Genomic DNA, 12,361 nt, shown 5'->3' on the forward strand with positions numbered 1-12,361 from the left:
GAGACTAGATATTGTCTTAGATTTTGTAATATGGTAATTGTTGTCTTTATCCTGTTTTTTTATTTATTTTTAAAGGCTGCAATACAGTAAATAGTGATCAGTTTTTCAGCCACGCTGTTTGGCATGCTAGCATAACTCCTGCTAATGTGTGCTCACTTTTTTCTTTGGTATAAATATCCCGACAGTGGTCTCTACTTCTCCAAAACAAACTGACCGAGTGATTTAAACCACTAAAAAATCTGTGTTTCTCAAACACTGTTTATCACAGAGGGGCTCCTAATTATAGCAGCCGATACAAAAACGCAAAATGCGAATGGATGTATCTAGAGCCAGAGTTTGGTTTGTCCTTGGACGAGGACCCACTCCCTAGGTAGATATAAATGGCTTATTCTAAGGCAACCAGAATACAATTCTTATTTTCAGATGACTACACACTAAAGAAACATACTTATTATATTATATCCTTTTTCTACCAATATATCTCCCTGAATCCTACATACTGGACCTTTAAGCAGACTTAATTGTAGCATTACTTCTTTTCTGAAAGATCTGAGTACTTGTTCCATCACTGGATGTATGAATGATTGCAGATTGCAATAATGTCACAGGCTATTCATCCACATCCAGATAACATCAGTCATTATGTGCATCAGGAGTTGATTGTGAGTGATGTGAAATGACGGGTGTAATAACAAGATAGACTCAATCAGTGCCGGCATGATGACATGTGCTGGCGTTCGAAACTAAATCCAAAGCTTTAAGATGAGGATCAGAGCGTCTCCTCGGTAGCATGTATTTTGAGGTCAGTGTGTATTTTGCGTGTTGAACACCAGATACTGTCTGAGAGTTTTCCCTCTCAGTCCCTATTATCCGAGTCACTCTGTGTCTACAGTTACAGTACAGCTGCAGACTGCAGTGCACCGGCTTTGGTGTTCATATGCTGCAGGTGTTACTGAACCACCCAGACTTCACTTCTCCAGCAGGAGTATCTTGAAAGGCTTGTCAGATCTTAAGCGAACACATCTCGTCTGCCTCCTACATGGTCTGACACCAAATGTACAGCAGAACCACGGAACAAGCACAAACCAGCCCGGGTTCAAGGACAGTTCGCCCGCTCATTAATATATTAACCGCCTCCTGCTGGACTACTTTCTCTATTTCCAGCTCTCCATCCACTGCTGCTTCCCTTTCTCTCTCGTCCTCTCTTTGCCTCTAACTGAGCGGCGTTTGATGGCTTGAATGCTCTCTTTTTGACAAGGCGTACGGTGACAATAGTGGCGAGGCAGTGTTTTGAATACAATGGAGACATCAGTGTGTGTCTGGAGGTAATTAGGCCTGATTTCTCTCCCTGCGAGAAGTCAAACACTCCAAAAGGTCAGAAAAACAACAAACGCCTACAGTCTCTGGCAGTGTGGCGCTGCATTTTCACACAAACAGTCCTTGCAGCGTCTGGACAACCTTCACTCTGTTTCTCTGAGCTCAAAGGCACAAAACAAAAACGTTTTTTCAAACATGGCCAATTATCCTTTATGTAAACTAAAAGGTATATCATGACAATGTGTTTGTGTTTGCACATACGAGAGCTGGGTGAGGTCTGTGGCGTGGAGGTTCAGCCTCTGCGTCAGATGCTCCATCAGGTCCGAGCCCTGGTCAGCGGTGAGGGAGCTGGGGGGAGACACAGACAGCTGGGCGTCACTTTTGGAGGTCCACACCCATTTAACATACACGCAGCCATTCAGGCGTTAAAATACTATTTTTTTTAGGGAGATACTGCCACAATTCATACCCACAAATGGGTCATTGCACACAAGCAAAGCCACGGTTGCCTGAATGGATGTACCGCACACATGTACACACTCAGACGCATGGGCGCGCGCAAACACAAATAAACACACAAAGAGTCGTGCCAAGGGAAAAGGGATCAGCTGCCTCTTCAGGCTTGGTAAATCACCTGCTTTTTTCCAGCAATGAGACAAACAATAAGGTGCAAATGGAACCTGCATGAGGTGTAATGGCTGTATCATATGGACGCGCCTTTCTCTCCCTTTCCCCTCTCTCATCTTTCTTATTCTTCGCCCACATTCACTTTCTTCCCCTCACGCACACGTATACGCTCAGAGTAAAACATGATAACACAAAGTACACAAACACACCGGGGGCACGCACGCGCCCTCACGGTGAGATGAGAATAATAAGGTGCAAATGGAATGGAGGTGAAGTGTAATGGTGGTCTGATAAAGCCATGCCTCATCTCAGCTCAGTCCGTGGCTGCTCTCTCACTCAGAGAGTAAATCGCCAAGGAAATAGACCAAACAAAGGCAATCTGCAGGCCAACGCGCTGGATGGAGGAAATGAGAAGGGCACACACGCACACAAACACACACGCACACACACACACAGAAAAGCTACTTTATTGCTGACAGCTTAACCTGGAATCACTGAGAGTGCCAAGTGACTGCAAGGTGACATGCACCTAAAAGTCATGGATCATAGTGAGACATTGTTCGAATTTTGTTCGCAGAGAGCCAATTCCATGCAGTGCTGGGTATTGAGTGCATTATCAGCTTTTATTTTTTTCAGCATCCTCTCACGTTAAAACAATTTTACAGTTATTTTACATTATTCAAGGTTAAAATTATGCGGAGATATTCTTTTGTTTAGCCTGCGTTTGACACCACAATACAGCAGCTCTTTTTTTCCCCCCACAGCAGAACAGTGTACTGTGCATGAGTGGCTGATTCACTCTACCTTTGAGAGAGTGGGTGGCTCTTTTTTCTCCACTTTTTGAGGGGTTTTTTGAAAGTTAAAGATTCACCGAAGCAATTCCAGACACGTTTGCATCCCTCTGCGGTAATTCTAGCAACTGGAGAGCTCCAGGAGTGACTTGGTTGTTGATGCTAGCACTTTTCCCCTTGGGTTTCTCTCTGTCTCTTTCTCTTCTATCCATACCTTTCCACTCACCCCCTTCTTCCACCTCCCTCCTATTCCCCAAACCTCCCCACTACCACCACCACCACCACCACAATGTCAGGAGCTGTCAGATAAGCAGGTTTGCGTAGCCTCTCTGCAGGGAGCCAAGGAGCTGGGGATAACAACCGTGCAATCATGAGGTCTGCAGCAAATGCAGACCTCTCTATAGGCCAACTATAGGTGTCCGCTCGGTGGGCTGAGGATAGACGATGAGGAGGTGAAGATATTTTATTCAGAAGGTGACCTGTTTCTCTCTCCTGACATATACTCACCTATATTGTGTGCTTACGTCTTAATCTGCGTTTCTATATGTGTGGCAATAAGGTGACGAAGATTGTGCCCATCGCACCTTTATGAGCCTACGTGTGTTGAGCAGGTGAAGGACAACGCACCGACACCAGACTTGATAACGCCATAAAGGGATTTGAGAGAGGGCCAGGGGCGAAGACACAGTCGATAGGAACTTATCTGTGCTGAGCGCGAGCTGACTGAGAGGCGAGAGAGAGAACTTGGCTACCCTTCCCGACAAAGTATCATCATTAAAGCTGTAATACGGCACAGTAATACCCACACACTGAGGGATTTATCATCCTTGCTATTGTAATCAGGTGCAGCACACACCGAGGATTTCAAACTGCGGTATTCTTTTCCATAAAGACGTGAATATGTGGGTGGTTTTAGACAGAAATTGTGTCTCTTAAAGGCAGTTTTAAGTAACTGAACAAAGCAGACATATGCTCGGTATTAAGGTGTAAAATGAGTCTTGCCTTGAAACTGGTCCAACAGGCTGACGACTGGTGAGTGGAGCAATAAACTATGATATGAAGCTCTGAGCTACATCATCAAGTCGGTTGATAATAACCACTTAAGAACAAGAGAGGAGCTTTTACAAGGTTGTCGCTGATGCTTTTTGCATGCAAGTTTTGGAGGACAGTGTATAAGGGAAAAAAAGATCATTGACATACTGTAGTATATTAATCTGTTGACAGAGTTTGCACAGCTGCAAAGCTGCAGTAATATTAGTGCATTTCAAAGACGTTCTACACCTTGGGTCTTTAACAGAGGGTCTGCCACCCATAGGTGGTCCTAAGAGTTACTGCAGGGGGGGGTTGCCATTTAACTATGGCACATAATTAAAATTATCCTAAAAAGAATTATTGTTTGTTATTTAAAGTTTTTAAAAGAACTTTTCAAATCTTAAAATATGTCTGAAAAACACATTCACATGAATCTGTTATGTTTTCCTATGAAAAGTAATGCACTAAAATTCATATGTATCCCACCTAATGATTTGCTGGTAATTAACCACATATTTTGGAGGGCTGTGATAACATGACCAATGCGCTGACGGGAATTAAGACGGAAGTGGTCCCGAATAAGGACCCCATAGGGCACAGTTTGAGTCGGTGGATGAGGCCGGTTTTTGAAACCATGTGAACTGTGAGTCATTTTAAGATGAAACATAACATATAAATCCTAATAAAAGGCACCTACTCATTCATGACTACTAGTCAGATCCCTTTTAAAAAAAATTAACCCAAATGAATTTAAGTGCAAGTAGTCAGTTCAAAGTGCAACCCACCGACTGTTCAACTGAATTTTTATGTATATATATTTTAAATAAGCAAATAGTGAGAAACCTAGTATCTAGGTCCTCAATTTCTTTTTTTTTTAATAAACTATACTTTGTGACAACTTAAGTTCCTCATACTGTGTGTAAATATTCTTGACCTAAACATATAATATTGATCTGGACATTATGATTTAGAATTGTTATTACAATCAGAATCCTTCTAATATTAATGTAGGACTTTGTTGCCATTAGTTTGATGTAATACTATGTAATATTGACTGAGAATATTTTGATTAAGAAATGATATTACAGTCTGATTATTCAAAAATCAATATGGGATATATCTGAGTCAAACTCACTCTGAGCCGGTGATGATGTAGCCAAAATGTCTGTCCTTCCCTCTGCTGGAAAACTCCTTCACCCCGACGTGGACCAGCTGAGTTTTGACTCTCATGTCCTTCTTTTGCGGCTCCTCCAGCTGCTTTTTCCCTGCTGGGGCCTGATCCCCCTGCATCCACCTCTGGATCTCTGAGTCCACCTGTGCGTCAGGCCCATCTGCACCGCCAGTTAAACGCAGGGTGGAGCCTTCCTTTGCCGGCGTGATCTTCCCCTCCCAGCGGAGGGCTGCAGGAACCTGCCCCTGCGTCGTGCGGCTTTGGACATTCTCCAGTCCGACCATTTTCCGGAGGGGAGCATGTGGTCCGACATTGAGCCCTGGAGCATCACCGAAGGGCTCCATGTTGAGGTAGTCCAGCAGCTTGGAAAAGAAGTCTGCGTGCTGTGTTGAATCAAATATTTCTCTTTAGAAAAGCAGCAGCATTTTCTACTTCATCATACCTATGTGTTTATTACATTCGGAGCAAAAATTAATTATTACCTTGAATAGAGACTTTATCCTATTAGATATCTCAATCTTTTAAAATGTATGAATTAGTATTGCATTCACTGGTGTTTCTATGTCTAATTGCTAGTTCAAGGTCTGATGACATGCTTTATCGTGCAAATCACTAAAGGCTGCATTCAGTTGGTTTTCTTGCTCACTAAAAGTTCAATAAACCATTCATTGCACCATGCAACACTATTGTCATTCATATTACTTTTGAAGTTACATTAAATGAAAATATTGAGGTGCGACAACTCTCAGGGAATTGTATAAAATCCTGCAGGTGCTTTCAAGTTGTAATAATTCAAAAGTGAATGCTAGTCTGCACAAAAACTTTCAAATCATCCCTATTTGAAGTAGCATTCATAAGTGAACAAAGTGTAAGTTTGGACATGTCTCGCTCCCTGAGAAACCAATTTGTTGGTTGAGCAGAGTAATTTTAAATTCACCTTGTCAACAGGCTCTTTGTCTTCACCATCTATTTGTGGGCCTGGAAACAAACACAAGTTATGTGAGCAGATTGTGTGAAAACTGAAGTTCTCTTTTGTATTGAGCAAAGATAAAACTGTTATGACTTAAAATGGAAGACTCAAAAATACATTTGGCATGAGAATTACACAAACAGAGCATTATTATTGTATTTATAAACTCGACCTACTCTTATATCTATGCCTACACATAACGTTGCCAGCTTTTAATCTCTCTCAACGGAAGAAACACCGACCTTGCTGTTGCATTCTCAGCATGTCTTCCTGGTTTAGATCCTGCCCTTTGTCTGACTTCAGGTCCTGGTCTTGAGTCAGTTGCACAGCAGCCAGTGGTTCCTTGTTACCCTCCATGTCCCCCCTGGAGTCAGCAGCTCCCGGTCCTGGCCGGGCCCCAACCACAGGCCGCTCCTCATCCACCTCCTGCAGTGCTCCTGTGATGACCTCAGCCAGATGGTCCAAGTCTTTGCCCATCAAAGCCTCGAAGCTGACGCTGTGCCTTCCCAGCTGGTTCACCATATTCTGGATGAATCGCTCTGGAAAGAAAGAAAGAAGAATTTGCAATCATACTATATCAATTTATAATTTTGCCATTATATATAAAATATATATAATGGCAAAAAAACAAAAGCTGAAGTGTGAAAAAAACAGATCTTACCGTCCATGACACTAAGAGGCTCTTTGGCGGTCAGTCGGTTTGAGCCAGCCTTGAGCAGAAGTCTGTCCAGATTAGGCCTTTGGGTTTTGGAGCCAAACGCCACCTGAGACTGCGGTTCTGCGTGGTCACTCTGAGCTGGTTGGATATAGCTGAGGTAGTGGAGCTTTCCATTGGGCCACGCAGCCTTGCCACCCAGGGCACTCTGCTGAGTGCTCGGTGCCTCGGCAAGAAGCCGTTCCAGCTGGCTGGAGAGCAGTTTGCTCCTTCCTGGATCCTGGTTAGAGAAGGTTGTACTGAGCTTGGGGTGTCTGCCCTCTCCGCTCTGGGTGAAGACTTTGGTGACTGGAGGATGGCCAGCTCCTTTCTGATGGCTGATGATGGTGGTCTCTTTCCAGCCCTGCTGGGGTTTTGACCGGCTGGGCTCCAAGTGACCTTCAGACTTGATGTCTTCATTCTACAACACAAAATGTCACATTTAGAGCATTGTTTATATGTCAGATATCATTAAGCCACGCTAGCAGCGTGGCTCTAGGGATGGCTGATAGTCTAAGAAAGGATCCACCCCTTTTGGTCCAGACTCAAATAATTCCAGACCCCTCTCTATCAGTCTCTACTTTTTTAGAGTGGAGGCCAAAGAACCTAACCCAAATCTAAATTAAGTGCTGTCGCTTTTGCGTCTCAAATTGATAGACTATTAATTCTTCTTAAGTGTAAGGATGAAACATTGGCCACCTACACTCATTGGATTAAACATGTAATGCTGTAATGCAGTTTTTGTAAATAGAGAACGTAGATCCACTCTGAGAGGATCTAATGACATTTTTTTAAGGCCTGGCAGCCGTTCATCTGACAGGTTAAGAACTGCAAACTTGATATAACACTTTAGTGATGTCTGGACTTGAATTCTGCAACAAATGTAATACAGTTTCTACTTTACTTTCCTTCTCTTTCTTTGTATTTATTTATTCATTTACCTACTTGTTTTCATTGATGTTGGGAGGTGAGGGTGGGATGGGGTATTTCATCTGCTGTTTTTTAAAGTTTGGCTGACATGCTCACTGTTGTGAACATTCATGCACATTGGACTGCTAAATGATATCATTTTTTTTTTATAAAAAGATGAATCCTGATAATGCTGGTGATCCCCCGACTTTTTCTCTAGCACCACCATAGGTTTACATTTTGGTTAAGACATAAATACCTGAAAAACAAGAGGAAATTCACAATTCCTTAATTGTAGTACCTTTTTCTTGTCTATACACAGTACTCCTTTAAATGGTAACTTTGGTATTTTTCAACATGGACCCTTTTTTCCCATGTTTTTGATTCTAAGTGAATAATGGGAGTAACTCCTTTTGAAATTGGTCCAGGTTTGATCTCTGCAGCCAGAGGCTTAGAAACAGGCTTTAATGAGACCGCTCGGGGCATATGTACACCATATATGTCCACTAAAAATTTCTTTTTGCCACTGGCAGGCAACTCTTTAACAAAAAGGTCTTTCTCTGTAGGGACTCTTCCCATAGTGTTGTCAGACACTTAAAATAATTTGAGTCTGTCAGTGGCAAAAAAAGACAAACGCTTTTGGTTTATGTAAATTGATGGTGCAGAAAATTGCCTGAGTGGTTACATTGCAGCCTTTACCCCAGCTACAGACTGCAGCCCTCTCCCTCAATACTGGATCAGTTTCAAAAACTGTTGTCTCCATGTGTCAATTAGACACAAAAACATGGGAAAATAGAACAGTTAACCTTTAAGCTTTAACCTTTAATCAGTTGGTTATGACCAAATACCTTCAAAACTAATGCGATTCAACCTTAGCTGTACTTTGTATTAAGTGCTAATTTGCAAATGTTAGCTTACACACCAATTAAAAGGATAAATATGATTAATTCTATACCTGCTAAACATCAGCAAGTTGGCATCGTCAGTGTGAACGAGTTAGCATGCCAATAGACAGCCTCACAGAGCTGCTGTAGACTTTTAGTCTTGTTTTGCTCATTTCTGTAAAGCTAAAGTGACAACACTCACATGATGTATCTCCAACCTAGTTTCAGCTCTGCAACAGTTTTTTTTTCTCCCCATGAGAACATTAGATAGGTTGCGCTGGGTCAGCATTGTTGTGACAGGCTTTAGTATAAGAAGAGAAGCAACCTGGGCTCGACGAGACAGGACAGGATATGAATAGGGATTCTAGATCAAAGACAACTGCCCTTGGAAATTGCATTATGGAAATCATAGATGAGATAGTGTCACTCAAAGAGTAATTTCATGCATTTCCACAACAAACTTTAAGAGCATATCCCTGCTGTCAGAGAAGTAGCAGCAATCCCTTATCTAAAAAGAAGAAACTGTGAGTCATCTGATTTCAGATTTAACCATATGAGTTTATATTTGACACATGATGGATTGTGTGTTTACATCACAATGTGCTGGTACACAGGCGTCGAGAGGCCTTTTAACCATTTGGCACTGTAGTTGGTATTATTGCTGGCACAAAAAATGTGCGATTTGGTCCTTTCTTCTCACTGTGAGGAAGAGAAATCATTCTTCTCTTCTGAATCATAAGAACCCACGCTCCAATTCAGCGTACAGTATACCCGATCCACTAAGCAGCATTATTATCCGTGTCGCTGCTGCACTAATACGAGCTATCTCCCCTGGTGCCATTTTCTGTCCTTCAAATGTATATAGAGAAAATGTCAGTCTTTCCAAGCCCGGCATACTGAGAGGCCATAATGGCATTAGCACAGCGAGACGGGGGTGCTCTGCCATTCATGCTAACCATGTTTGCCTTTTTCCATCACACTACACAACAAAGGGCCTCGTCTCATCAATAAGGAAGGTCCTGAACTCTTCAACTTTGCATTATGGCTGCAATGACACAGCAGCAGGAAGCGGCGCGGCTATGAAGGATGCCGAGCACATTTCACACAAAGCCCGGGTTCCACCCTAAATATGAGGATTGAATAATGTAAAGAGGTGATGGAAGATCTTTGTGTAAAAGGGTCCCTGCTCAGTGGGAGAGGGAGGAGAAGACAGAGAGCTAGAAACAAAAGCGGTGCGGGGACAAGAGGGCAACCCCGGCAAAGACATACAGACTTTTTTTCAAAGGAAAAGGAAGAGGCCCTTCTATAATTTAGCCGTGGAAAATGTGTTTGTTTTTTGTTTGTTTACTTTGTGGACCAATAGTTCTTGCCTTAACACTGGGCCTAAATACTATATCTGTGAGAATTACATTAAGACATAACAATACGCATGTTTTTTAAAGGTTATTTCAGCTATTTAACAGGATTGGACCCGTATGTTCAACTATTCAGAGATTTGTTAATTGGGCAGGTATTCACTTTTTATTTATTGGATTCCAATATTCAGTTTTGGGGGCTTTTTTGGGGGAAATGAGGATTTAGAAATGATAAATAAATATAAATTGAAATATAATTTTGATTTAATTCTGATATTCTTTGAATAAATTATTTATTTTTAATTTTCAATTACATATAACTTCATATTTGAGGTCTTATCTGGCTACATACACCCTCAAACACACAAACAGTAACGGGGCTAACTTTTAGCATCACACAGCTAACATTACCTAACGATTATTAGGCGGTTTAATGACAGAGTAAAGCTGTTTTGGTGCTGGGGTGAATTTGTTGGGACAGTTACACTGCTCCGTGGTGGATGTTAGTCGCTGCTGTATCTGTAGTGTACCCCTTTAAGCCCTTCTTTAAAACTCAGCTGTTATGAAATTGCATGATTTTTTTGTCACATCTGTCCAATCTACTCCAATCAACAGCAGCTACAAGTCTGTGGTGTATGACACTCTCACCTGGACGCTGGCTGCCAGATGGTGGATTCCTGGTTGTCCATCGGCCTCAGACTGCGGCAGGAAGCCCAGGCCCGTCAGGTACTGCTGAAGGTTTCTGTTGAGTTTCTTGTCTCTGGAGCTGCTGTAGGCGGTCAGCGGGCTTGGAGCTGTGGCCTGATGGCGGAGAGGGACGGCCCTTAGCTTGGAGAGCTCTTTAGAGATGACCTGCTGGGTGATGTCATCCTGCCATGTCAAACCTGGAAAACAAAGATTGAAATTCCAAACGAGCAAATAAGTGGCACATGATGCAGAGTTTAAAGCCCCTGAGTCAACATAACTTTTTTAAAAAAATGAGACTTCTACAGATCTCTTCGGCTCAGAAACTAGTTCGGCAAAGAAATGAAAGCAGATAACCCTGATTTGGCACACATTAACTGACACATATCAGATTAAAGATAACAAATACATTGATATAGATAGAACAAATATATATGAGATTATACAGAAGAATACAGAACTCCAAAAACTACCTAACTGTTCATTTCACAGAGATGGGAGAGAGATGAGAGAGAAAATTGGGCGTGGAAATGATTGAGGATGACTGATATAATAAATAGGGAAGCCAGGCCAAAACTACCAGCTCCAGTTCCTGGCTCTGTTATTGATGATTTGTGACTCCAAATTTGTTTCCAGGAACAAAATTAATGTTGGAGGCAAAACGGAATACTATGGTTCTACTTTCTGGACTTTAAAAAATATATTTTTTTTTTCTTTTTTCATAAGCTATATCATTACTTGACATTCCTAAGGAGATAAAATTAAAATATTTGTGATGGAGGTTGATTCCTCTTTGATTGCCTAGTAAGGGTTGCAACAGTATGAAATTGTCACGGTGTGATAACTGCCTCAGAAAATATCATGTTTCACTGTTAAATCATAATTATTATTATTGTTGTTGTTGTTGTTGTTATTATTATAATTATTATTATTATTAAAGGTCCAGTTGGTAGGATTTAGGGGGATATATTGGCAAAGATGGAATTAAATATAATAAGTATATTTTCTTTTGTGTAGTATCATCTGAAAATAAAAATCCTTCTATTGTTGCTACTATCGAATGAGACGTCTGTATCTACAAGGGGAGAAGGTCCTCGTCCGTCAAGATTGCCATGTTGCACAGCCAGGTTTCTACAGTAGCCCAAAACCCAGAAACCAAACTCTGGCTCTGGGAAGAGACATTCACATAATCACATCGACCACCATAGTTACCAGCCTCTCCCCGTCAACAGTGTTAAAAAACACTTATCTTTTATCATGAAACTGTTTTTTTCCGTCTGAAGAATGACTGAAGGAAGTCTAACTTAAATTTCATTTGGTTGTCATCTGCAATCTTTACCTCTGGGCGCTACTAAATACTGTGGACAACAATACGATATTTGTCAATATTACAGTCTACGATGATAGGATTTCGATTCAAGTTGATTCAATTTGATTTAGGGGCCTGCGATCGCTATGGGCCGATATATGCTCCTTTTACATAATAGGTTACAGAAGGAGCTGCCACCCCTTTCTTCGCTTTTGGCCAGAAAAGATAAAAATGACATACACATAATTGGAAATATTTAAAACTGGTTAATTCTGTTTGAAATATATATATATATATATATATATATATATATATATATATATATAAATATATATTGATATTTTTTGAAATATTGTTCATTTGGCACATTATTCCAGTAAACTGTGACTGTAAAGTATTTATGTTCCCCACCTAGTCTATTTTTTCCATAGTTATCTCAGCTTTATAAGGTAAACAAACAAATAGCAGGATTTAGGGTCAGCTTTAATTTCATTTCTTCTCAAACCACGTTTAAGAAAAACTACAATAAATCTACCTTGTACCTTATAAGTTTAAATCCAAATGACTCAGAGGAGGTCCAAAATTAAGACACACTTAAAGGAAGCCACGACTGCACAT

General features: G+C 41.2%; 1 protein-coding gene across 1 annotated transcript in view; it reads right to left on the bottom strand.

Moving 5' to 3' along the window:
* ptprn2 (protein tyrosine phosphatase receptor type N2) overlaps positions 1–12,361 on the bottom strand; it is a 148,090-nt gene that overhangs the window by 100,048 nt on the left and 35,681 nt on the right. The window contains exons 4-9 of the mRNA XM_088072113.1: positions 10,399–10,634; positions 6,570–7,023; positions 6,151–6,447; positions 5,876–5,916; positions 4,903–5,321; positions 1,579–1,665 (exon numbers count right to left, since the gene is read on the bottom strand). Coding sequence (XP_087928239.1) covers positions 1,579–1,665; positions 4,903–5,321; positions 5,876–5,916; positions 6,151–6,447; positions 6,570–7,023; positions 10,399–10,634 — 1,534 coding nt within the window. The remainder of the gene's footprint in view (positions 1–1,578; positions 1,666–4,902; positions 5,322–5,875; positions 5,917–6,150; positions 6,448–6,569; positions 7,024–10,398; positions 10,635–12,361) is intronic.

This window comes from Plectropomus leopardus, chromosome 21, assembly GCF_026936395.1.
Source record: "Plectropomus leopardus strain MGB_pleo_1.0 chromosome 21, ASM2693639v1, whole genome shotgun sequence".
NCBI classification, from domain to species: Eukaryota; Metazoa; Chordata; class Actinopteri; order Perciformes; family Serranidae; genus Plectropomus; species Plectropomus leopardus.